The sequence below is a fragment of the Chinchilla lanigera genome, unplaced genomic scaffold (genome assembly GCF_000276665.1).
Source record: "Chinchilla lanigera isolate Chin_1 unplaced genomic scaffold, ChiLan1.0 scaffold00013, whole genome shotgun sequence".
NCBI classification, from domain to species: domain Eukaryota; kingdom Metazoa; phylum Chordata; class Mammalia; order Rodentia; family Chinchillidae; genus Chinchilla; species Chinchilla lanigera.
The window spans coordinates 24481693-24508484 of record NW_004955414.1 but is presented as its reverse complement, the minus strand read 5'-3'; the positions used below and the strand labels follow the sequence as shown (position 1 = coordinate 24508484).

Below are 26792 nucleotides of genomic sequence, written 5' to 3'. Positions count from 1 at the left end.
GGAGAGAATTCTTAAAGTTGGTAATGATTTTCAGAGTAGACAAGCAGAAAAGCGTGCTGAAGAGGAAGGTTGTTCCTAGTTCTCTCTGCTAAGCTCACTTACCTTTACTTTTTCCTTTCTTTTTTATTCATTACTCACTGAACACCTTCCAGATACTAACCACGTGTGCCTTGACCTAGAAGAAATCATCTCGCAGGAAAGAGGGAGAGATTCCCCAATACTGTGTTCTAGACTTCGGGGCGGGATATGCCTGGGGTTTCTGTTGAGCTATATTTGGGGTCCTGAGGATTCAGAGATGGCAGATGTTACTGCTTCCTTGTTATAGAGGCAACACTGGGTAGTGTAAGTTCATGCACTGGCTTCACCACAGCCGAATGACCTTGGATGAACTATTTAGCCTTTCTGTGTCTTAGTGTCTTTCATTCGTAAGATAAAGATAACAATACTTGATAATCTCACAGAATTTATATGAAGATTAAGTAAGATTAATATATGTAAAACCATTTAATTAGAGCTGTTCTTGGTATTTGCTGAGATCGGATGTATAGATTTGCAGCTGGAAAATGGCTGAGGCTTGGCTGTGATGTTACTGCTGTACTGTGGAGTTGCCTAAAGAGTTGGTGTCCTGGGACCACTGGCATCCTGATGGAGAGAGTGGAAAGAGCTCTTCCTTGAGGAGGCCTCTTAAGCCTTTTGAGACCCTTGTAGATCCAAATTCTGGTCAGTACCAAGCTGGGGGAATGGGGTTTGTGTTCAGTAGCACTCTTAGGGGAGAGAGGAAGTGTTAAAGGGAAAGATCAAAGAAATGGTGCATATATATATTTGAGGTCACTTCAGAAAACTCATAAAAGTTGGTCATAACATCTCTTCTCAACTTCTGTCTTCAGTGATTCCACATTGCTTTCTCAGGCGTAGTAGAAATGGGCAAATGCGCAACGCTACCAATCTCTGCTTTCTGCTCCGGACAGTCAGTTGTTCGGCATTTAGCACATTTTCCTTCCTACTGTTCTCTTCTTGGCAGATATACAAGAAGTAATTAAAAAATACAGTCAGTGTTTAAATATTTTTTTATAAATTTATTAAGAGTAAAAGACACATTACCACTAATCCTCTCAAAATACCCACCAGCCCAAACAAACTTAACCCGTTATTCTTGTTAATTTGTGAAGCAGTTCTTGAAGTCCTCTTTTGTGAGTGTGTATAGGGGTATGATAAAAAATACAGTGAAAGCTGCTCCTGGGTGCCATAAAAGACAGATAGACTTGTAAAAACGTTACAGTGTGTCCTCTTCTACTTTATTCACCAGATCTGGCACCAAGCAACTTGTAGCTCTTTCCCAAATTCCCATTGACCATGCAAGGTAAAAGTTTTGAATCAACTCAGGGTATTAAGGCTGCCATGACTGCTCACCTGAAGATACTCATGAAAAATGTCTTCTAAAACTATACCAGAAAGTGGCTAGAATGATGGGGTCATTGTGTTCAAAGGTTTAGGGTGGGTTAATGCCAATGTATCTTTTACTGTAATAATTTTTTTTAAAAATGAAACACATGCACCATATTTTTTGATCACATCTCTTAGACTCTTAAGATACTGTATCCTGTCACAGAAGAGGCTTCTGCCCTACACATTACTCATGGTCTCTGGGATGAGCCGAGCAGAGAGGCCGCTGAGTCTGGGCTCCTGTGGCCAAGGAGCTGTTCCTGCCCTGGAGCCCTGCCTTGAAGGTGTATAACATGAACAGAGCACTTTTAACTTTGAGATTACTACAGGAAAGAGACTTTGAGCTTTCCGAGAATAAAACATGATGCTTCTGTTTGCTAGACCGCTCACTACCATTTCATTTTCCTTCTTTTCTCTTTTGCTCCTAGGTCTCAGTCAGTCTCTCCACCTCCAGTTCTGTCCCCCCCGAGGAGTCCCATCTACCCCCTCAGTGATAGCGAAGCCTCAGCCTGCAGGTACCCCAGCCACTCCAGCTCTCGAGTGCTCCTCAAGGACTGGCGTCCCCGCGATCTTTCACCCCCAAATCCTCAAGATCCCTCCCCAGATACTTCACCACCCATCTGTCCCCTCAAGGCCACCAGCTTTGGTTCTTTGGACAGAAGTCCGGCAGTGTGCAAGAGAGAGGACCAGAAGGAGCATGTCCAGGGTGCAGCTCAGGATGTAGACGGAGTGGCTGCTTGCCTCCCCCTTGCCCAGAGCACCCCATTCCTCGGGCCGGCGGCTGGCCTTCAGAGTGTTTTGTTGACCTGTTCTGGCACCCGTGCCCACAGCCTGGGCATCCGAGAGAAGATTTCAGCATGGGAAGGTCGCCGAGAGACGTCACCCAAGATGAGCCTGTGTGGAGAGAAGCGGGAGGGCGCTGGGGTCGCGCGCGCAGTCAGTGAGGGCTGCCCCAGTGTGGGCTGCCCCAGTGTGGTGCCGTCCCCCTGCAGCTCAGACAAGACCTTTGATTTCAAGGGCCTCCGGAGGATGAGCAGGACCTTCTCTGAGTGCTCCTACCCTGAGACCGAGGAGGAGGGAGAGGCACTTCCTGTCCGGGACTCTTTCTACCGGCTGGAGAAGCGGCCAGGCCGGAGTGAGCCCAGTGCCTTCCTCAGGGGGCATGGCAGCAGGAAAGAGAGCTCAGCAGTGCTGAGCCGGATCCAGAAAATTGAACAGGCTCTGAAGGAGCAGCCAGGTGGGGGCCTCCCCCAGCTACCCAGTAGCTGCTACAGTGTAGACCATGGGAGAAGGAAGACTGGAGTCTTGGGCACCTTGGAGGAGCCAGCAGGGAGTGTGGGTGTGAGCGCTGGCAGCCGGGCAGTAGGAGTTGCTGGACGTGGAGGGGAGGCAGGCCTGCCCCTGGAGAGGGAAGGCAGTGGTTCCACGAAGCCAGGGTCCCCTGGAAACAGTTCTAGCTCCCAGCTGCTGCCGTCAAAGGGCTCCCCTGATCCCGCTGTAAATCCTGTCCCTAAACCCAAGCGCACCTTTGAATATGAGGCTGACAAGAACCCCAAGAGTAAGCCAAGCAATGGTCTACCTCCTTCGCCCACGCCTGCTGCTCCACCCCCCTTACCCTCCACCCCAGCCCCGCCAGTCACCCGGAGACTCAAGAAGGACGCACGTGGTCACCGCAAGTCCCAGAGCAGGTAACGCGTGCCTCCCGTGTCTTGCAGTGGGGCACAGTGCCTTTCTTTTAAGGAAGGATGCAAAAGCAGATTGTCGTGTGGGTCACAGGAGTGCCTAATACTTCTGAAGCACCGAATAATCATTAATTTGGTAGCTGTAGTAAAAAATAAGATTGTCCTCTTGTTCTTACAGGATATTTGAACAGGCACGAGAAGGGGAAAAGTCTTTTCCCGCTGCTGTGTTCTAAACGCAGTGGCTGGGTTTGGCCTCTGGGTAAAGGCCCTGTGTCTCAGGACCTGTTGGCACTTCTTCAGTCCTGCATGGGATGGTCAGAGCCGCCTTACTCTTAGGCTGAGTGTGTGATTTTTGAGTTTGTAAGGACTAGTGGGACCTTAGGCTCGCTACTGTCTGAAGTACCAGAACTAGAAATTAATTTCTTCAAAGGAAGTATAATCTGAATGTCGTATTTTATCAGTAACCATAGTGCTGGCAGATTTACTACGATCTTGCGCTTCTGAGGGCTTCCTAGACATAAGGGAATCCTGGGGCTGTCTTAAGAGGGGATTCTTGAATACTGAAAGGAGAGACTGGCAGAAATAGGAGTGGGAGAGTATTTCACCTGCTTTTTGGCCATGTCTAAGAACCACCTGTTCTGAGGCTCCCATCAGTTTCCTTAGGTCAGTCTCAGAATTTGTGATCCTGGACTACCAGGGCCATCTCCCCAGAGTAATTCAGTAGCTAGAGTCTCTGGAGTTGGTGAACATGGACAGGCATCTGTTTTTGGAATTGGGGTAGGCTGGAAGCCAGCTTCCTTTGCAAGACCTATTCTCCTACCCCTTTTTGTCTTCCTCATTTAACCCAAGGTTATGTGAGTGTTTACATTTGTTTCACTTCTGGAGATTCTTCATTCTCTTCCATACTTCAGGCTTCACCCAACTTACCCTGTCTCCTATGTCAATGTCCCTTGCCTTCTGCAGACAGCCTTAATCAAAAGTTCAGACCCCTCCGCCTAACAGTAGATGGCTAGCTGTAATCCCATTTTAAGCACCCTAGAATGCTTACTGGCTTTTTGATCTTTACCAGCCTGCCAAGAGTGTTTGCTTTGTCCTTATTCATCCATTTTTATAAATACCCACCCAGCACCTGCTGTGCAGACGCCTTGTGCTGGTTAAAGGGACCCAGAGGTGAATAAGACATGGGTCTTCCATTCGAGGACTTCACGGTCTAGTGCACAGATAAACCAAAGCTGTGATACATGCCATGATCTGTGTCAGTGTGGATGCTGCGGAGACCCAGAGGAGTGGCATCTAAATTAGGTTGGGGGGCCGGGGATGTAGCTCAGTGGCACAAGCACCTTCTGCACAAGCAGAAGGTCCTGAGTTCAATTCCTAGTACCAAAAGAAAAAAAAAATTTTTATTAGAAAAAAAAAAAAAATTAGGTTGGGGTGGGGGTGTTGGAGGAGGCCCTTCATGGAATGAATCGCTAAGCTAAATTTAGAGGAGCAAAAAGCAGTCAGCTAGGTAACAAGGAGTGGTGGTGAGGACTCCTCAGCCAGAACTCATGCTCCCGCATGTCGTGTCTGCGTGTGGCGTACACACATACAGACCTTGTGTGGAGCAGTCACTTCATGTAGGAACTTCACCAACTCCAGTCTGTGCTCTCTGAGAACAGAGAAACAGTTCAGGAAGTGAGCTGCTCTTTCCACATGGCAAGCATGTTCCCTGAGGGGTGTAAGGTGGTATTTCTCTGGTATTCAATCAGAGAAAAAGAAATCTGTTGAAAAATGTGGGGGAAGCTGGGCATGACAGTACGTGTCTGTAATCCTGGCACTCTGGGAAACTGAGACACGAGGATCACAACATGGAGCCCAGCGCAGCAACTTAGCAAGATCCTGTCTCATAATAAAAATAAATACAAATAAAAAATAAAGAAAGAAGGTTCAAAGGCCTAGGTTCAGTCCCTAGAACCCCCCTCCAAAAGGGCGGAAAACCTGACAATATTAACCTTAAAGAGAGGCAGTGTGTTGGGGCCTCAGTGTTGTACCTTCCTGAGAGATTTTCAAGGATAATTTGGCTGAACATGGTGTTCCTCATTTGTGGAATTGAAAACCATCTGCATAAAACGTTGGCTCCCCTGTATGCGCCCGTGAAATTCAGTCTGACACCACCATTTGGGAACCATCACAGTCACCCATTGTATACTTATTTAACTAGCTGAGAAGCCTGGACCAAAGACAAATTTGGGAGTCATCAAGGTATAAGTGGTGGGTATGCTGATGGCGCACGGGTATTTGGCTCCTAGAAGTACAGGATTAAAAAAAAAAAAAAAAATGGAAACCTAAAGACAGAAGTCTAAGAGACCCTGGCATTTGAAAGGCAAGTAGAAAAAGGAGACTTCTTCCCAAGAGCCTGAAACGTAATTGCCAGAGAAGTAGCTGAAAACTGGGAGACAGTGGGGGACAGTACCAGCTTTAGAGTGTTCTGTTGTGTTGAATGCTGCAAGCTAAGAGCATGATGGGGCCTTGAGGACCTTTTCAGTCTGTGACTTGCATGCCAGGACTCTCAGGAGGAGTTGTTCAGTAGATAAGAGAGAAAGGACGTCCCTGGAAGAGGGAAGTGTTCATGGATGAGAGGAGGGTTCTGTCAGTACTCCTGCTCTTCCTCCCAGGAGCCTCGGAGGAGGGGATGCCGCTGGGACTCAGACGAGCAGAATAGCAGTGCTGCAGGCTCAGTAAATGGGGGCTGGGCCTCAGGACTCAGCCACCTGTGGATGAAATTCTGCAGTGGAGGAAAGGTTTCCTGGGGATGGGAAGGAGCAGGCAGCTAGCTGGAGGGATGCCTCTGCAGATTGTCCTCCTTCCTGCTTCAACAAAGTGCGCTGTACTAGCTGCTTTCCCGGCCCCTGTGATGGCCCTGGGCATGACTTTCCAATGTGGAGCCCTCCCTGCCTGACCAGTGCCGTAACAGAGTCCTTGCGATGAGGCAGGGCAGGCACTCCTGTGGGGATGGCAGACTCCATCACTCCAATACTTGCTATCACTGTTGGAAAGGTTAAGGAAGCGATATGCTTAAAAGTGCACTGCACACAGCACCTGACATATGGCATGCTTTGTGGTAGTTGTAATAATGGTAGTGGTAGTAATACTAATGATATTATTAGGTATAAGACACATTGCAGGGGACCAGCTGGGGCCTTTTTGGCCCTCTGTCTCCTCATTTAGATGGTAAGTTTGGATCCACTGTGACGTGTTTCTCATTAGCTGGTTTTATGAAAGCCTTTGGTCTTTGCTGTTGCTTGCCATGCTCTTCTGCAGCAGAACAGCAGGCAGAATGACTCACGCTCTTGTTATCCACAGAAAATCCTTTGAGTTTGAGGATGCATCCAGTCTCCAGTCCCTGTACCCCTCTTCTCCCACTGAGAATGGTACTGAGAGCCAACCTAAGTTTGGATCCAAAAGCACTTTAGAAGAGAATGCCTATGAAGATATTGTGGGTAAGCGGTGGTGGGTTGGGCCATCTCTGGGGCTGCAGAGCGGGAACCCAAGGAGGTGCTCATAGGCTCCCCTTGTTCATTTGGGCAGGTGGGGTCCTGTGTGGGGGAAACTCCTGCTAGACAAGGGCCTCACGACGCACTTTCGCAAGACAGAGCAGCGAGTGAATGAATCCCAGCCCTTGGGTGGACTGAAACCCAAAGGGACTTGAGAGCATGTGAAGGGGGAAACCACACCCCTCCTTTCTCGTACTTTCAGAAGATGTCCGACAGGCACTCTTTATTGCTTGTGTGTGTTTCTGTGTGTCCTTAGGCAAATCATTTAATATTGTGGGAACTCTGGTTTAGGTTTTTTTCCTTATACAGTGATGATGGTGATGTGCTAATAGGAACAACACCCTTAACAGTAATAATACTTCCAAGGTTATTGTTAGGATTGAGCTAAGAATAAGATACTGGCAGATTCATTGTCTGGGGAGGAGGGCCCGTTTCCTGAGTGAGAGACATCCATCATCTCCCAGTGTCTTCATGTGGCTGGAGGGAAAAGGGAATTCTCTGGGGTCCCTTTTATAACAGCATTAATCTCCTTCATGAGGCCTCTGCCCTCCTGCCCTCCTGACCTAATCACCTCCTAAAGGCTCCACCTACCGGTGCTAACACACTGGGGATTAGGTTGTACCATATGATTTTTATTTTTATTTTTTGCTGTGTTAGGGCTAGAACCCAGGGCATTGTGCTATGCAAGTGCTCCACTACTCGGCTACATCCCTAGCCCTCACCATATGAATTTTGGGGGGACAGAATTCAGTCTCTAGTGCAAGCCAACAAGTTCTGTGGACCCATTTTCATAGATGCTGGTGGAAGACACAAGACTCCACTTGGTGTCATATTCCCACCAGCTCCTCTTGCTCACAGGTCTTATGGGGGGGCCACATGGCCCCACGCGGGAGATGCATACACAGCGTTTGTGCCCCAGCTAAGGAGCCCAAGTTTAGGAAACCCCAGTCTTTTCAGAGGCTGCTAGCAAATCTGTCCCACCTTTGTCCTACAGGGAGACATTATCATTTCCTAGTCAGGAAACAAATCTGCCTCTGCCCAGGAGAGAGACACTGTCTGTCTTCTGTGTGCTATACAAACATCCTTGGAAATACAGTCCGGAACTGTCTATTCCTCTTGGTTCAGAAGAAGGGCAACTATGCAGTGCAGTTATTCCCTTGTCTTCTACAAGCTGGGAAACATAGTGGTGACAAACTTGATTTTAAGCATCAACAAAAAAAATGGACAATCTAGCGTGGGTTGGGTTTATTTTGCACATTGATTTTAATTCTACTGTCATCTTTTTCAGTGGGGACTTTGATTCTGCTCAAATAAAGGGTGTGCCTCAGGGCCAGTCCGTGAAGGAGAGAAAAGCAGTGTGCTCACTCGGTCTTGTTCCCCGGCGCTGCCTTCCTCTTGTCTCTGTCTCAGGTCTAGAGTGGAGGACATTAGAGAAGAGGCCCCCATAGAGAGAACCCTCCAGATTCTCAGGATGTGGGAGTCTTACGAAGAGAGGGCCACCTGATCTCCCATTTGACCTGGGCGATCACTTCCATAGTTGTCTCCTTGCAACTTGCTGGGCTGGCATTCCTGGGGGCAGCAGCCATGTTCAGACCCACAGAGATACTGCCTTCCTGGGAAGGGGCATTTAGTATGTAGCTGTGCAAACTGATCCCAGCAGGAGGACTAGGAGTGGGAATCCTCAAACAGCAGAACAGTTTGGAGGGGGAGACTTTATCCCCTAAGATTGGGGGAAATGACAGCTCTATAACCCATGCTCACCTAGAACTGAAGCACGGCTGGTGGAAGGGGGAATCAGAGTCAAAAATCCACAAATGAAGTGAGCAGTTAAGGACCAACCCCAGCTGTACCTCAGACAGCTCCTGTCCCTTGCTCTAGCTCATTTGTCCAGGAAGCATCCGAGCTGCTCCTGTGTTCTCTTGCCTCCTCGTGCAGCATCCCCAAGGGGAGTAAGTCTCTCTAAGGAGTGAGAAGCCAGCTGTGGTCCTGTCCCTGTCCCATCCTCCTCGCTGTCTGCTGTGGATGCAGTCCATTTTTCCCTAGTTTGGCAGAAATTGCCATGTATCCTTTCTGGCCTCATCAAGCACAGCATGATGGCTGCAGTGGGCAGAGAGGGATGTGGTTTCCTGCCAGACCACAGCACAGCAGGCACCGACAGGACGGTGGTCCTCACTGCTTTCTGCTCTCTGACAGGCCCTGGATAGCCCTTCCCTGTGCCCAAGGATCTCAGGTTGGGCTGTGATCTTGCAGCCACTGAACTGACATGAGCGAAGGGAATAGATGGTGTCAGCTGTTCCTCCCTATCCAGAGTTAATGGTTCAGGGTTTTGTTTCGGGGCAGGGTCTAGGGAGAAGCACTTTCTGAGTGCTTCCTCTGAGCAGCAGAGCTGCTTCCTGGACCAGCTTAGGTCAGGTTAGAGAGAAAGGGAAAAGGAGGCAAGCATGTCTGGACCTCCGCTGCTTGCTCATTAGACAGACTTTCTTCCACTTTTGCAGGTTACAGGAGAAGGCAAGAAAAATCAGAGAGCTTGGTTGCTTCTTGGATGGATGGATGGATGAGGTCTAGCTAGCGGTTGGGCTGTACAGAGTAAAGTTAGGTTAAGGCCTCTCTAATGGCTCATCAAGCTTCTGGATTATTGGAGGGCTTTGTGTGGGAAATAACAAAAGGGGAAGGTGTAGAAGAGAGCAGGGGAGTGACGCAGACACCTGTTTTGTGTGTTTGGTTTTACAGGGTAGGTGGAAGAGTATTTGAGTGTCTGTAATTAGAGCCAGGTACAGTGGGATAGGTCTGTAATCCCAGCTACTCAGAAGGCTGAAGCAGGAGGATTCCAAGTTTAAATCCAGCGTGGGCAACTTAGTGAGACTCTCTCAAAAGAATATTTAAGAAATGGCTGGAGATGTAACTCAGTGGGATAGCACTTGTATAGCATGTACAAGGCCTTGGGTTCCTTTCCTAGGGGAGAAAGAGACAGAGACAGATAATCAGCGCCAAGGCAGATTTCCCCTCCTTTGTATACATCCCGCAGGACCTGACCACCAAAGACAGAAAGAAATAGCAAGGCTGACCAATGGCTCTGGCCTCTAGGAGCCCTCTTAGATCTTGCCCAGCCTGTGCTCTGTGGGTTTAAGATTGTTTCTGACTGTGGCTGCATTAGCCAGCTCATGTGCTGCCTCCCGTCCACAGGACAAATGGAGCTTTGTTTCGGGCCTGTGATGATGAGGCTGTGAGGAGGTAGAGAACACCCAGGCTAAATCTCCATCTTGGTTCCCGCTGACTGGACGGGACTTATGTTTTGTTAGAGGTGGACAGCCAATGGGGCCAGAGATGAAGTCTTCTGTATGAGCAGGGGACTTGAATGAGGGGCCCCAGGGGACTTCACTGGCCTCCTGCCCACAACAGGCGTGACTCCTGGGGAAGTGGGATGGGACAGTCAGCACAGGCTGAGGTTTTGCCTGTTCATTTAAATAGCATGGTTCAAAAAGAAAGTTTCTGCCATGCTGCTTCCCGGGGCTGTTAATTCTCACTTGTCTGATTTGCCATCTGCCCTTGGAAGATGCTGCTATTCTACAAAGCCTTATAATTGTTTGCATTCTGAGCCTGACACTGAAAAATGTACCCAAGGAAGCAGCTTGTTAAGGAGTTATGTGGAGTGGCCTCGGCGCCTGACCAAGGAGCCCGGGCTGCATTCCTGCTGAGATTCCCACTCCCATCAGCTAGCGGGGCTGCGGGAGAGCTTCCAGGAACTTCAGTGGGCTGCGAGCTGGGGACAGGACCGGCCGGCCTGCACAGCACAGCCTTGTGAGCCTCCGCTCTCCCTGCCTTCTTGTCTCATTCTCCCCCAGGCTGGGCAACAGTAAGGAGCAGAGGGTACCTACCACGATGGAGGTGGCAGCAGGAAGCAGAGCAGCCAAGAGGTGCAGCCCAGGGAAAGGTGCCGGGACTGTTGGGAAGTGGTGCCCAGGCATGGAGGGTGGGTAACAGCTGGCTCGAGGGAAAACGGGCCCCTAAGCTGGCCCTTTCTCTGCTGTGTGAGGGAGAGAAAAATGTGGGGACCCGGGATAAGCAGCTAGTTGGTACCCGAGAAGGGTGGGGTGGGGCACTGTATCAGTGGTTAAAGCCCCACGGAGCTGGTGGGGAGACAGGGCCTGGTGGGGCTGTGTTCTTCTTTCAAGAGGATCAGCGTGATAAGTCTGGGTTGTGACAAGCTCCTTTGAGAAGAGTGCAAAGCAGAAATTCTGGAGATGCCCTTGTCCTTATCTCATCAACAAAGCTGGGAAAGGTTGAGACCTCTGGCTTCCCCAGCTGAGCTTCATGAGCCGGCGCTGCTCAGGGACAGGCTTCCCGATAAGGGGGCCTACCACTTTGTCCCTCTCCCAGCGCAGTGTGGACTGTCCTGAGCAAGGCACATGGCAGAGATGGAGTCCCGCACTTGGCCACGCTTCCTGTCTCCTATCCGTGCCTGCTAAATGTAGCATCTCCAACTGTGCTATAGCTCTATTGCCCTATGGGATGTTGGGGTCTTTGCTTTGCTATTCACTTGCTCATAGCAAGTTCAATTTAGTGGCTGTAGGACTCAGAGTTTGCTTGGTCTTCATGTGTCTCTGCCCCCTAGGCACCCATCCCACCTAGAGAGAATGACTGGGAGGATGTGCGTGGCACGGCTCCAGAAGGGTAGCCAGCAATGACCCATGAAGTTGGGGGTGGTCTGTGGACTAGGGCTGTGAATGTGGAGCTAGCTGAGGTTGGGGATGCAGGGCTTGGGCGGGGGCCAGCAGTCATTTCCTGGAGAAAAGATTCGTGGACTGGTTATATGAAAGGAGAAAGAGGCTGGCGTTGGGGCTGGGCACACATGGTTTGAGGCCTTCCTGCAATCTAGTTTGCAGAGGCAGTACAGTACTAGTGTGGACAGCCTGGGGTTTCCAGCCGTCTCCCTCTGGGTTGTCACTGATGTGTGTGTGTGTCAACACTGTACATCTGTTCTTTGGGCCTTAATATCCTACAGCTTTTTCATGGAACTTTAGGTTTTCTATCAGTATTCAGAACTGATTCTGGCGCCAGATGGTTGTGCATGCCTGTAATCCCAGCACTTGGGAGGCTGAGGCAGGAGGATCATTGGGAGTTCGAAGCCAGCCTGGGCTACAAAGTGAAAGGCCAGCCTGAACTGCATAGTCAGACCCTGTCTCAAAAAAAAAAAAGACTTATTCTGAGAAGGAAGAAAAGAGAAGAGGGGAAGAAGTAGAAAAGAGGGTTAAACTTGAAACTCATTGTAGAGCACTCAGAAGCAGTTACAGCCAGGTATGCTGGCATAGGCCTTTAATCCCAGCACTCTGGGAGTGAGGCAGGAGGCTTGCAAGTTGGAGCCCAACATGGCAATTTAGCAATTTAGTGAGACCATATCTCAAAAAAAAAAAAAAAAAGGCCAGGGAAGGCCCTGTGTTCAGTTCCCAGTAACACACACGCACGCACATGCATGAAGAATATTGTAGGAAGTTTAGAAATATATATCGAAAGCACTTGTTCCTACTGGGCATGGTGGTGCACACCTGTAATCCCAGAACTCAGGAGACTGAGGCAGGAGGATCTCTAGGAGTTTGAAGCCAGCCTGGGCTACATAGTGAGTTCAAGGCCAGCCTGAACCAGAGAGTGAGACCCCAAAAAACCAAAAAACTCAAAAAACAAAACAGGGGTTCTCAGTGAGGATGTCAGTTGATCTTCTGTTCTCCCTCATTTCCATTCAGCCATTTATACATCTGTGGGGGTGGGGTGGTACTGGCAGTGTCGGGGAACATTTTTGGTTGTTATTACTGAGAGATGCTAATGTCAGCCAGTGGATAGAGGCCATGGTTTGCTGCTAAGCATCCTACCAATAGACAGGTCAGCCCATCAACCCAGAATGTCAGTAGCTTCCTATAGGCTGGGGATGATTCATTCTAAGGGGCCATCCAGCCCATGACAGTTTGGTCTTGAGCTTGGAATAAATGTTCTCTTTGCTCGAATCTGGACAGTGATGCTTTGGCCCTGTTTTACAGGATCAGGAACGTGTCCTGGCTCTCTTCCACTCTCCATCTTCTTTCGCACCTCACCCCTGCCGTATGTGTGTTTTCAGAGGAGCTGGAGAAAACATGCGGGGTTCAATATTTGGCTTCTTGAGGCAGACTGCTGGCTGGTTCTGCTTAGTCAGGGCCCTGGAATGGAGACAAGTCATTTTAATAGCATGCCTGTATTACAGGAAAAGGTCTGCTCCATTGCTGGGGGCTCCGCTTGGTGTTGGGAATCACTTAATCCAGCCCCAAATCTTTTCTTGACCCAACCCTGACTCATACGTTTACAGAGATTTGTATTGCTCCCACTGCAGTCTGTTTAGCTGAGACTGAAATCCTCCCTTCACCCCATCCCACCTCTGTAAAGGAATTTCCTAAAATCATTGTGGTTTTCATGATAGTGGTAAATGGATGCTGCAATCTGGGGGACCCTCAGCCTTTTGAGGAATCCGTAAGCACATAGGAATAGCGCGTGCGCGCGCGCGCACACACACACACACACACACACACACACACACTTTATCTAGAAAAGCTTGCAGTCCCAGCAGTTCCTGTAGTGTTTCTGTCTGCCCCTGAGGATGGGGCTAAGCTGCTCAGGGGTATAAGCAGCATATTGAGGCCTGCGTAGGCCAGGTGCAGGGCTCCATGGTCATCCAAGCTCAATCCTGCTGCTGATGCAGGGGTGAGAAGCCTCACTCTTGACACCATACCTAGGTCCCAAGTTCTGGACAGTGGTATTGGAAGTGGGAGGTGAGGGGGCAGAAGGAAATAGAAAGACAAGAAAAGAGAGTGAGGGTGGTACTTTCTCCAAGTCCCTGTGGACCTTGTCCCCACTGTGATTCTAATGCTGGGATTAAACCAGGACTGATGTGACTCATGATGTTGTTTACTGCATTTTAGGAAAGGCTAGCTAAGGTTAGTTTTGTACTGGGGAGTAGGAGCAGGAGGATGTAGCTTATGAGAAAGGGTACCTCTCAAAATCTTGTGGTCTTCAGGGCAGGCAATGTATTTTAGATTTTTCTGAGGTAGTTTTGCTAGTACCAATGTAGTACCTATTGCCCGGGATTTTAGAAACTGGTCCTGAAAAGCAAGAAGTCCTCCATCCCCACTCTTTGGCCCAGACTCCTTCCAAGCTTTCACATCCCCCTGTATCACAGCAGGAGAGTTTGTGCCAAAGGGGAAGTAATAGTTCTTGCTGAGATCAGTGGTAGAGGAAATAAACCAACACTATGCTAAGAGACATCCATTGACCAAATAATTACAGAACCTTTACTACTGGATAGTCATTCTTCTGGATTTGGGTTGCCTCAGACGATATTCCTGACCTGAAAGACTTGTTGAATAGTGTAATAGGTGAGACACAGGCCTGCCAAAGCTCTGCTCTCAGGAGTTCTATGCCCACCCTTGAAACTGGATTCCTGGGAGACCCACTGTGAGTTGTGTAAAGGGACAGGTGTGTGACCCTTGAAAGCCTTTCTTGCCTAGAAGTGCGTCTCTCTGCGGGGCTGTTACAGTAGAGGGACTGGAGCCAAGGACAGAGTCCTGGGATTGGCTCTGTCCTCTGACTGGGCACAGGCAGGGGTAGCTTAGCCGGTGTTGTGCAATCCCTGAATTTATAAAGCAGAAGCCAGACAAGTTGAGTTGAACTGGAGCTGGAGGGTGGGGGATGCGGGGTGGGGGTGATGCTCAGCTTCTGCACTTGGAGCCAGGATCTGTTTGTAGCCTCCTCACTGCAGACAGGCAGCTGCATGACTCATGAGCTGAAGGGGCCAGGCAAAAGCCATTCTCTGGTTCACAGGAATTTTGCTTGTGTGTGTGTGTGTGTGTGTGTGTGTGTGTGTTTCCTTGTTTCCTTCTCACCCTTCTCTAACTTTTCCTTCTCTTCAGGAGAGCTGCCCAAGGAGAATCCATATGAGGATGTGGACTTAAAGAGCCGAAGAGCTGGACGTAAACCTCCCCAGCTGTCTGAGAACTCCTTGGATTCTCTGCACAGGATGTGGAGTCCTCAGGACCGGAAGTACAACAACCCACCCATGCAGGTAATGCAGCCCCAGCGTGAGCATGAGGGCCACAGTGGGGGTCTGTCCTCTTCAGGGGAGGGCCCAGCTTTCACTCAGGCTTTCACCCTCAGTAGCTCAGGCAGGAGCTCTGTATGCAAACTCGTGCCACGCTGAAGTCCCTGTGGGCTATCGTGACGCGTTCTTAGGGGTGTCCTGTCCTGCCTTCTTCTGCTCACTGCCTGCAGTCGGTGCTGCATAACTGAGCCAGGTGCCTGTGCAGTGTGCTGTCTGCACTTTCCTCCTCCCTTCCTCTAGGAAACAGGAAGACACATCCCTGGTGGGAGACGTAGTATTCTGCACGTCTGAACAGATACAGGTCCTCAAACCCAGTTTGGAGAACCAGAAAACATACCTGGACCCGCTCATAGTGGAGGAAGTCAGAATGAATCTTTGAGGAATGGACTAGGGGAAGTCAGCATGAAAGGAAAGGCAAAAAGCCAGAGGAAGATGTTAGGTATAACGTCATTCTGGTCTTGTCAGGGTGACAGGAAGCAGGAGAAACAGGAAATGACATCGGGGAAAGAAACTCCCAACCTGCTAGATGTCCAGTATGAGTTTGTGTTCTCTAAAATTGAAGAATGAATTTTAGGGACAATGGAGATTAAGAGCAGAATATATTTATTAGGGAAAGAAAGCTTCTGTCTAGAGGCACAAGAGGGGTCCCAAGTAGGTTGCCGAGGACCCTGGCTTTTCAAGGGATTTTTACAGAGCAAAACCGTGAGGTGAGGTGGGTTCAAGGTAGGGAAAAATAGGGAATCGCAAGGGGGGCATGAGATGGGGCAAAGCTATGATCAACCAATGAGATTACGAGCATAGTTGCTCAGGTAATATTGATTAAATGGGGGTCAAATGGGGAAGCAAGTCAGTAGCAAGTGGCCTGAAACAGAACAGGGGACTTTTCCTGGAGGGAGTGAGTCAGTGGTGCTTCCTGGCTTTTCCAGGAGCAGATACCTGTTTGGAATGTCAATCGCTCCTGTTTCTCCTTACGGGGAGTATGTGGGTGAATTCATTTCATCTTTTGTCTTGAGATCTGGCCCTCAGGGTGGTGTCTGTGTCTCCCCCACAGTTGCAATGTATCCCGCTTTCTGCCCTGGCCACTTCAAGAGCCTAGCTCTGCCTGACTCCTATAATGTTTTTACCTAACTTAGTGTCTGTAACGATTAGATGGGGAGAGGAAACAGGCGGGGACCAGGGCTGTGGAGAGGAAGGAGGACGTGCTGGAGAATGAGGAGAGACAATTCCAGATTGAGACAGTGCGCGGGGCTCCCCAGGGGTGCCTGCCCACTAGCAGTATGCTAGTAGAAGTATGCCCACTGTCAGAATGGTGCCCTGTACCGAAAGGGCTCAGCATAGATGGAGAGAAACAGAAAAATAGATAAGGGCTGGAGGGACGGCTCAGGACGCTATGGTGAGTGAGCCAATGAGTTTGAGCCCTGCCCTGCCTAACACTGGTGGCCAGAGCCCAGAGCCCTTGTGCTATCCCTGGCAGAAAGGAGCTGCCAGGATCACCCAGCAGAGCAGGCTGGATGTAGGCGCTGGCCTCAGTTGGCAGAAGCCTCTTAGGACTGGCCCACTGGGGAGGCGGGGAAGAAAGGCTCCTTCGTCCAGGCTCAGTAATCCTTGTCCCAGAGCTCAGGTGGTGCCTGGAGAATTCTTGCCTTGCCTTCTCTTCCTGCTCAGATGAGAGTACAGGATCCTTAGCCTCTTCTTCTTTTCTTTCTTTTGTATTTTTTTTTCTGGTAGAACAGTGTGTCTTCCTTTTGGGAAGGAAGTATTTATCTAGCCCTGCCGTGACCCATTAGGAGGTAAGGTCTTACAGCAGCAGCCCCGGTGCATGGAAGCTGCAGGATAGGTTAAGGGGAGCTGAGGATCCCAGCTCATGGCTTCATTGCCCAAGTCCCACCAAATGGGTACAGGCCAGGGCGTTTGTGGTGAGCCCCTCTCCCATGTCCTGTCCCCCATGCCAGCTTTCCCTGAAACCCAGCAGCCAGACCCTACGCAGTGGGAACTGGTCAGAAAGGAAGAGCCACCGGCTGCCACGTTTACCCAAGAGGCACAGCCACGACGACATGCTGCTGCTGGCTCAGCTGAGCCTGCCGTCTTCGCCCTCCAGCCTCAACGAGGACAGCCTCAGCACCGCGAGTGAGCTGCTGTCCAGCCGCCGGGCCCGCCGTGTTCCCAAGGTATCCTCCCCCGCAGAGCCCATGGGCAGGCCAGGTGGGCAGACATGCAGGCAGCCAGCCAGCCAGCTCTTCTCTGTCTTCCCTTCTCCCTCCTTCCTTCCTTCCTTCCTTCCTTCCTTCCTTCCTTCCTTCCTTCCTTCCTTCCTTCCCTCCCTTCTTCCCTCCCTCCCTCCCTCCTTCCCTAATCTGGGCTGTTTCCTCAATTCCCTTTCAATAAATTCTGGGTCTGCACACTGGCCTGTTTTTTAGTTCCCTAACTCTGGTTCATTCCCTGTTCTTGCTTATACGAATGCATGAGCTACTTTTTGGTGCTCAGATGTTACAGACAGGAAAGCCTAGCTGTGACTTCCTGTTACTGAGTATGATGGGTAAACGTTGGGCTGTCTTGGTACACATAGACATTTCTAGACTTTCAGAGACCTTAGGCTTCTAACATCAGTCTTTCTTTCTATAACTCTTGAAATGGAAGAGTTTTTCAGCAATGACTCCCACACATGGCAGTCAGGCCCAAGTTCCCAACTAAAAGCAGCAGGATTTAGCCAAATGGTATTTTTAGCCTGCAAACAATGCTTGGGTATATTGGGAATTTAGCTTCTTCCTGTCAGGGCCCCAGGTTATGGCCCAGAGGGGAAAGGCTAGAATCCTTGTTCCTGTTTTTGCATCTGGGAAGCTCTTTGTCTCCGTTGGTTCAATGACTCTTGGGACCCAGGAGCTCCCATCCTGTCTAGTTTGATCACAGTTCCTTCCTCTGGGGAGCTAAGTTTAGTGTCCTTGTCTTGGGGCAGGGGACCACTCCTAGGGGACAAGGTAGGTGGCTGGTACGACTCCACTTGGAGTCACTCGGAGGAGAGTCCAGGTTGGGCCCAGTGGATGGAGTGCAGAAAGCTTGCACCAGTAAGGGAAGGGATGGGCTCCTAATCCAGCTTCTTGGAAGTAGGGAAAGCTGGTGTTACGGTTACCTCACCCTCTGCTTTTCTCACCCAGCTCGTCCAAAGAATTAACTCCATTTACAATGCCAAGAGGGGAAAGAAGAGATTGAAAAAGCTGTCTATGTCCAGCCTTGAGACAGCATCACTGAGAGGTAGGCCTCGATGCCCAAGCTGGATCAGCTCTCTGGGACCCTTAGGCATTAGGAGTGGGGAGAAGCAGGGCCTGGCCTCAGTTTACCCTTCTATCAGCTGGTTCTGGGGTCCTTCTAGGAGAATAAAACCCTGCCAGAAAATAGGCATAAAAGAGGGAGAGTTAGAGGGGAGTCAGCCCTGGGATGGGTTCCCTCAGGTTTGGGGCTGTGAGGCCCTAAGTAGGGAGGTGGATGTGGAAATCTGCTTCTGGCAAAAGGAAAGGCCAGAGTTACTGAGCGGTATGGTCTGTTTTCCATTTTACTCTTGGCCTGCCGGAGGCAGAGCCCTTAAGTTCCAGGCCTGTAGGCCTCTCTGCTTCCTCAGCTGCCAACTTGGGCCCTTATCAAATCAGGCCATGACAGGGGTTTGTGTAGATTAGCATCCACAGGCTGAGCTCTAAGGGACCCTGGACCAGGCCTCTTAGCTTATTCCTATAGGTGCCTGTCCTTGAGCCTGTTACAGCAGCCTGGGCAAGGTACTGATGCTCGAGCTGAGAAAGGTTGGGAGGGGTGCCCCAGGAGCACTGCTGTGGGGAGACTCATTCCTGCTGTTGCTTTTCCAGATGAGAACAGTGAGAGTGAGAGCGACTCTGATGACAGGTTCAAAGGTGAGACGCAGTGCCCCTTCCCTGCCCTGGCTGCCTAGAATCAGCATTCCCTTCCTCTGCATGTGTGGTTCCAGTGTCCCAAACTGGCCTGGCATGGAGAGGCAAGATCCAGGCAAGCTACCAGGCCACCAGAGCAGAAAGCTGTAGGGAAGTCCATTCTTACAGCTTAGTCCTGCGTTGTTGAATCAAACATAGGTCTCCCTTTGCCAGCTTTAAGACTGGAGACCCTGCTTGTACTGTACTTTCCCAAACCATTGTGCACAAGCACTGGGGTCTAGATTTGCCTGGTAAACGTCAATCTGGAGGGTCAGAGGTAGGTTCAGATTACAAGTACTTCTGGTTGCAAGAATTGTGCCATGGACTGTGGAAACTGATCTTCTGGAGGCTACGAGGCCGTGCATGTCTCCATCTCTAGAGAGGAGTCTGCCACCTCCCCGAAAAGGTTCTGGAAACTTCACATTACAGGGGCCTTGGACAAATCTCTGTGCTCACTAGGAAACGCTGCCTAGACCTTCCTACATATTCAAAGCACGTGGGAGCGTGCTCCCTCCTCCCTTCCTCCGCTGGTCCTCCAGGCAAGTCAGTCTGTGGACTTTGGACTTCGGGACAGGGACTAAAGGCCCCAATGCAAGGATGAAGTCTTTATAGATGTTCCTACCTCCTGGCTCCTCCCAATAAAGATGGCAGAGTGGGTGCCAGTGCTGTGTCCTTGGGCTTGCCTGCCCGCTGCTGCCCTGTTGGTCCAGTTCAGCCTACAGAGGCTCCAGGAGGAGCAGGCCAGGAGCCCCCTTGTTGGGGTGATCTTTGTGCAGGTGTAGACATCTTGTTGCTGTGACTTCTGCCCTGAACCTTGCTGGGGGCGAGTGGCAGACGAGGCTTACGCATTTCAGGTGATCATAGAGGCAGAGCCCTGAGTCAGGGGAGGAGTGGGCTGACGGGAGGTCTGTGAGGGCCCAGCCCGCCTGCACCCTGATGTGTGACCCACGCTGCCCACAGCTCACACACAGCGCCTGGTCCACATCCAGTCCATGCTGAAGCGCGCGCCCAGCTACCGGACGCTGGAGCTGGAGCTGCTTGAGTGGCAGGAACGGGAGCTCTTTGAATACTTTGTGGTGGTGTCCCTCAAGAAGAAGCCATCCCGCAATACCTACCTCCCCGAAGTCTCCTACCAGTTCCCCAAGGTGAGCCCCTCCCAGCCCCCCACCACCCACCGCCCGCCTCTGCCCTTTCTGTCGGCAAGGCCCGCATGGGAAGAAGAGGTCCTGTTTCTGTCGTGGCTTCCCAGCAGCCGCCACCTCACAGCCAGGAGGGAAGGTGGGGTGGGCTTGGGCCAGGGCTCCTTAGAGGATGAGGGCTGAGAGCACCTCCTGGTTTTTAGATCCAGGCTGGTCACCAGGATCGTAGGCTCTTGAGAACAGCTCCTGGCCACTCCTGCTTCCCCCACTTCTTAGCCACTTTATCGAGTCCAAATTCACTCATTTAAATTTTAAAATCCAGTGCGCCTTAGTACAGTCGCAGAGCTGTATGAATCATCACCGCAGTGAATTTTAGAATGTGTATCATCCCCCAAAGAAACCCTGAGCCCACTAGCAGTCACGCCCCAGCTCCCTCACCTACCTTATCTCCCGCAGTTCCTCTGCTCATCCCCGGCCAGCTTGGCCTCCCTCTTCATCCTTTAATACTTAAGCCCTTGGGGCTGGGGATTTAGCTCAGCGGCAAAAACGCCTGCCTGGCAATCGCAAGGTCGTGAGTTCGGTTCCCGGTACCGGAGAAAAACCAAAAAAAAAAACAAAAAAAAAAACTTAAGCCCTTTCTCCCTGCCGTTGCCTCTGCTTGGAATGTTCTATCTCCAGCTCTGCTGGCGCTTCCTTATTTTTCAGTCTGCTCAAGTGACACCTCTTTCCAAGGTCTTTCAAGAGACCCTGATGCAGCCTCTTCTCCTGGCCAGTCCTCTCTCACGTCACTGTGCTGTTTCCTTCGGGCATACTCTGAAATGCCATTGACTTTCTCTATCTCCTGACCAGAGTGTGCAGGACTAGGGGTCTTGTCCACTATGTTTCCATCCACAGCCCCGGCACACTGTCAGATGCCACATGGAAGGTGCTCGGTTGGGGTTTATTGGAGGGATGAGTGAACCATGTTTCCGCTCACGCTCAGAACTCGGCAGGAGTTAGGCGTGGGACAGAGGCTGCTGAGAAGGATGAGGGTTGGAGGGGCGGCACCTAAGACTATCGGGGGAGGAGATGCTTCTCAATCACCCTGACCCTTGTACCAGGTTCCATGTCATCCAGTGACCTCTCTCCACATTCCTCTTCTGACAGCTGGACCGACCTACCAAGCAGATGCGTGAGGCAGAGGAAAGGCTCAAGGCCATTCCCCAGTTTTGCTTCCCAGACGCCAAGGATTGGCTCCCTGTGTCAGAGTATAGCAGGTAAGGCCTGGGCTGGCTGGAGGGAGGAAGGGGACGTAGCCCAACCCATAGCAGTGGGTGGCTGGGGGGGGCCGGCCCTGGGGCCCAGCTGTTCTACAGCAACCTGACCCTTCATCCCGCCCCTGAGACCACAGTCCTTATTCTCAGAGGCTGTTTCTTGGGTCCTCTGATGACTTCCCTGATGGCAGACCTCTCCCTCTCATCTGTTCCAGTGAGACCTTTTCTTTCATGCTAACGGGGGAAGATGGCAGCAGACGCTTTGGCTACTGCCGGCGCTTACTGGTGAGTAGCACCACTCGGTCCTCAGGGGGTGGGCAGGGATGTTTGTATTTGTCTGTGTGCCCTTCTGTGCCTTTAGCTTGCATGAAACTCTGTGGTCTTCTCCCCGAGTACTCCCCCCAACACACACACTGTCACAGATGAGGCACTCCTGTGATAGCATGGCTCAGAGGAGCCCGCTGATGGACCCCAGGATCTAGGGTTATCACCAGTAAGGGGAAGGAGAGGGTCACCTTTTACTGAGTCATTGTGTCTTTTCATCTTTGCTATACTTTTCTTTTCGTTTCATTTTCCTTTGGGTTATGGGCTGTGGTCGCTGATCTGATTGCAGTTCGTCACCTCAGCAGGACGTGTAGATACATTAGACTGGGCAGAAGACAACCTTCCTCATCCTCACATTTGGCCAGCCTGCTGTGGGGAGCAGTCCTGTCCATGGTCTGGTACAACAGGGTCTGAACAGGGACAGAGAAGTACTTCTCTAGGGTTTGGGGACAAATACCTTAAACTTAGGGGAAAGACCTTAGGTTTTGAAAATATAAGTCATTTTTTAAAAAGGAAAACTCTTCCCGTTCACCCTTCCCATCAGTCCTGGGAAAGAGCCTGAGACAGAAGCACTGAGAACCAGAGAGCAGAGAGGAAGGGCAGGGCCTGGCCTGGCCCCTATTACACTATCCCTGGAGGTCACTGGGTTGTTGACAGTGTTCTGGGGTTTCCAGACCTCAGTGGAAGAAGGCCTCACCCAATACCAGTCTAGGTAGGAACAGATGAAGGAGAGCCGGGCATGGTGACACACGTCTGTAATCCCAGCACTCGGGAGGCTGAGGCAGGAAGATCGTTGTGAGTTTGAGATGAGCCTGGGCTACAAAGCGAGCTCAAGGCCAACCTGAACTGCACAGTAAGACCCTGTCTCAAAAAAGACCAAAAAAAAAGGAATAGATGAAGGAGATCCTTAACAGGGTCTTACATAGCAGGAACCTTATAAGAAGGATTCTGGGCCATTTATTCATTTATAAGTAATAATCATGTACCTATTTAGGTTCAGACTGGGTGCTTTAAGCACAAAGAGACAAGTTTCTCTTGGATCCTACCCTCAGGGAACTTTGGCTAGTGTAGTGGGAAAGGACCAAGGGAATAAGCTTTTGCTTAGGACCAGTCATGTTTCAAAGTAGACGTTTTAAACATTTCGTTTTGTTTTCTTTAAAAATCCTCATAATACTATTATCCCTGATCTGTGGATGAAATTACGATTCTGAAGTGGATTGACTCACCCAGGGTCACACAGACAGTGAAGGACAGCGCCGGAATTGACTCCAAGTCTGTTATCACCAATCTGGCATTCATGGATTCCCCTAAAAAGATAGTCTGGGGGAAGGGATGTCTGAGTATTGGATGCCCTGTGAGTGGGCCTAAGGGAATATGGAGCAGTGCGGATGCCAGGTGGAGAGCCTGGAAGAGGTTAGCACGCCCCGGTCCCCCGGGCCCAGAGAGGAGCATTGCAGATGCTGATGTTGAGGGAGCTTCGATGGAGCAGAGCTGCTGCTTTGCAGTGGGCCTGCTGCCCCCAGGGAAGAGTGTGTTTGTCCTGGCGCGCTCAGAGAGGGCCTGGGCTGGGACCCTGCCAAGGGGGCTGGCACTAACTCGGCATTCCTGCAGATTGGACACAATGATTCTAACCCAAATCCCACATACTTGATTTAATCACTTGGGGCTTTAGGGGAGGCGGGAGAGAAGGAAAGAGAGAGGAGTGATTTTCAGGCCTAATATGGACAAAAACAGATTCTGCCTCTTTAGATCGGTGACGTGTGGCCAGCAGGTTTGGAGACTGAAATAGCCCCATCTGCATTTGCTTAGCAGCCTGCACGAGGGGCCAGCACCTGCTGCTCTGCTTCCTCACTGCTGGGCCTTTCCAGGCGTTCCAGGCCTCTGAGCCCCGGGGCGGCCACAGGGTCCTGCTATCCCCTTGTTGGAGGATGACGCCAGGGACTCACCCAGCCTTTTTGTGGGGAGGGATGGGGAGCTCACAGGGTGTGCCCCTTCTCCAGATGCCTGCCTTTCGCATCCTTTTTCTCTGTCCTTCACTTTGTAGCATACCTCTGTCCTGTGTCTTTGTGTCCCTTTCCCTTCCTTCCTATCAGAAAGCAGCATGCTGCAAAGGTAAGAAAGCAAAACCAGAAGCCAAAACAGACTCTTATGTCCACAGCCTCTATATACATGGCCTTAGGCATGACTTAATGTTTTGAACTCAGTTGTCTCACCTGTAAAGTGGGGATAATACTGATTTTTTTTTTTTTAATGGTACAAAGCCTGGCACCTAGATACAGCAAACAGTTAATAAATAATAATTCCTTTCTGGTCTTTTGTCAGCTTGGGAGTTGGGCCAAGGAAGGGAGGAAAACGATTATTTGCAGAATGTCCCCATGTGAGGGCAGAAGATTCCATGGCTTACTGTTAAGAATGCATATATGGGCTGGGGATTTAGCTCAGCGGCACAGCGCCTGCCTGGCAAGCGCAAGGCTGTGAGTTCGATTCCTGGTACTGGAAGAAAAACAAACAAAAAGAATGCATATATGGCTGGGGATATAGCTCAGCGGCCAAGCGCCTGCCTGGCAATCGCAAGGTCCTAAGTTCGATACCACCAAAAAAAAAAAAAAAAAAAAAAGAATGCATATATTTTCTCACTACCATCACATTGACTGGGGCCCAGCCTTAGGAATGTAAATCCACAAATTGCCTGGAGCCCCTGACTAACTGCTTTGTCTTTCGCCATCCACTGTCAGGGTGTCCTCCTGGGAGGAAGGGTGGAACCTGTGCAGGGCCTGGCACCTTGGGCTAGAAGACTCAGCGGGGGCCAAATTCTGCCTCGGCAGAATGGTGGTCTAACCTTTGGGGACCGGTTGAACTTAGATGAGGCCTGGAGTCTCCCTCCACTAGAAGGGCAGTGCTTAGTCCTCAGCTCCCCAGGAAAAGGAGCCAGACTTTGGTATTCACGCACTCTGTGTGTCTCTCTCCCCCCTGCCACCCGCCCCTCCTGGTCCAGCCAAGCGGGAAAGGGCCTCGGTTGCCGGAGGTGTACTGTGTCATCAGCCGCCTTGGCTGCTTCGGCTTGTTTTCCAAGGTAAGAGGCTCTGGCTTGCTTCCCCGCCCCCAGCTGACAGCTCCCACAGGAGACTCTGCAGCCAGCTTAGATGAGAAAACCACCTGTGAGAGAGAGGGAACGCAGAGCGAGTACAAGCGAGCTCTTGGACTCCTCCTGTTCCCAAGCTGCACTCCCTAGCATCTCCCTGCTCTTTCCAGAGCCCACCGGAGGCCGAGGCCGAGGTGAAGGCCAGAGCGTTGGAGGGAGCCAGGTGTGCCCAGAGAGCCACTCTACTCTGGGGGACTGGAACAAGGCCAGTTAAGGGAACGGAGCAGCCACTGAGTACTGAGGAAAGCGGGAGCAGTAGTGTCTTGGTCGCTTTCTTGTCCCTGGGACACAGTGCCTGACACCCACCACTTGAAGGAACAGGGTTTATTTGGGTCCACGTTTTCATTCCATGGTCCATGGCTCCAAGACAGAGGGGCATGGCAGAGGGGCATAGTGCAGGAAAGCTGCTCACTTTATAGCGGCCAGGAAGCTGAGAGGAGGGCGGACCTGGAGAGGGAAACACCCAGGCCGCACCCCCAGTGACCCACTGCTTCCAGCCAGGCCCCACCGCCCAACAGCACATTTAGCTTTAATGCCCCCGTGATCCGTTCACCTTCCAAACACGTGAAGCTTTTAAGGGACATTTCAGATAAAACCGTCAGAGGTAGAGTGTGAGGATCCGGCAGTACGGTCTTCCTGTCTCTCAGTCTCTGAGCTTCGGCCCCAGCATGATCAGATGCCCAGAAGGTGTGGAAGGGCTGCTCCTGACACTCCTTCTTGGGGGCTGCTGGTGGTGGGCACAGGTCCTAGACGAGGTGGAGCGCCGGCGTGGGATCTCCGCCGCACTGGTCTATCCCTTCATGAGGAGTCTCATGGAGTCGCCCTTCCCAGCCCCGGGGAAGACCATCAAAGTGAAGACGTTCTTGCCAGGTGCTGGCAACGAGGTAGGGATTTCTGCTGCTTTTCCGTCCGGCATGGGCTGGGGCTGGAGGAGGGCCTGGGCAGGCAAGGCTTCCGTCTCTGGGTGGTGCAGAGCACGACCTCTTCCTTTCCTCCGTGCAGTAGCAGCTGAAAAGGTGAACCGTGGAACTGTAAATGTTGCTCAACTCTCAGTTCCTTTCAGGAGCCCTCCTTAACCCATTAGGACTAAACTGCACTCAGTCTGCCTCCTTTCACCCACTTATTATAAAGGCACTGAGTCGTGCTCTCACAATCAGGGATTGGGGCAGAGTCATAAAAGTTAAAGAGGGAAATAGCCCTGTTCCCCAGGAGTTTCTAGTCTAGTAGGAGACCCTGGGATTATTTAAATGAATCCTTCTGCATGTAAGTAGATGACTCTTAAATGGTGGTAACAAAGGGTCTGCTTTGGACTAGGGGCCGGGGAAGGAAGTGACGTTTTGCCAGAGAACTAAGCAGTGAGTGGGAGGTATCTAGGTGGAGTAGGGGGCAGGAGACTACAGCAGGAGGGCGCGGGTAGGAGATTCCTCCAGGGAACAGGAACAGGGAGCAGTGGGAACAGGGAACAGCACATGCAAAGGCAGGAGGTGGGAAGCTGCTTGTGCGGGGCAAGGACCTGAGAAGAGGCCGCGGTGCTGAGGGGAGAGTGAGCAGGGGTGGGTGGGCAGGTAAGGAAGGACCAAGTCGTAGCGTTCCTGTTAGGCCAAGTGAAGGGTTTTGCATTTTGTCTGAAAGAGGGTTCTGGTTAGATCAGGTAGGCTTGATTGGAAAGAGGGAATAAGCGTCCCATAGGGTTTTAAAGCTGACTCACAGTCTTCTGGCCTGAGCAGTGGGGCAGGCGATGCAGCCAATCAGGAGGAGGAGATGATGGGGACGTGGTCTGGTTCAGCTTCGTACGCGTTACATTGGAGACACCCGGGAGCTGATATTTAGTAGGAAAGAGTGGAGAGAGGGAAGCAAAGAGAGTCCAGGACTGGGTCCTCCTCTGTCCCGAGGGACCCCCACAAGCAGAGACCCTGCAGTAGAGGAGTAGCAGCCTGGGGATGGCAGAGACCGGAAGATGAGGATGGGCTACGGCTGGGGAGCCAAGGAAAGGGTGCAGCTGCAAGAGTGAGGGTGGTCAGGGCAGTGCCACACCCTAGGTCAGGACGAGCGCTTCAGAGGGGCGCTCAGCAGTCTGGGAAGATTGAGCTAAGGGGTGAGAGGTGGTGGGGACTCCTACGACAGCTTTCTAGGGGGCTTGGCTTTGGGGGCAGATAGGGGAGGGGAAAGGAGGTGTGGAGCCGGGACATTTATTAAGGGTGGCTCTTTGGATATTTGTGGAAATGGCT

At 51.2% G+C, this 26792-nt stretch overlaps 1 protein-coding gene across 10 annotated transcripts in view; it reads left to right on the top strand.

Moving 5' to 3' along the window:
- St5 (suppression of tumorigenicity 5) overlaps positions 1–26792 on the top strand; it is a 161713-nt gene that overhangs the window by 124023 nt on the left and 10898 nt on the right. For 7 of the 10 annotated variants that reach the window (XM_013511891.1, XM_013511889.1, XM_013511892.1 and 4 more), the window contains 12 exons: positions 1872–3131; positions 6468–6604; positions 10501–10572; positions 14587–14738; positions 16727–16942; positions 17927–18023; positions 18626–18670; positions 19667–19851; positions 20992–21101; positions 21314–21383; positions 24418–24495; positions 25308–25448. In XM_013511891.1, coding sequence (XP_013367345.1) covers positions 1872–3131; positions 6468–6604; positions 10501–10572; positions 14587–14738; positions 16727–16942; positions 17927–18023; positions 18626–18670; positions 19667–19851; positions 20992–21101; positions 21314–21383; positions 24418–24495; positions 25308–25448 — 2563 coding nt within the window. The remainder of the gene's footprint in view (positions 1–1871; positions 3132–6467; positions 6605–10500; positions 10573–14586; positions 14739–16726; positions 16943–17926; positions 18024–18625; positions 18671–19666; positions 19852–20991; positions 21102–21313; positions 21384–24417; positions 24496–25307; positions 25449–26792) is intronic. The other 3 variants (XM_013511896.1, XM_013511895.1, XM_013511897.1) reach the window with 3 other exon arrangements.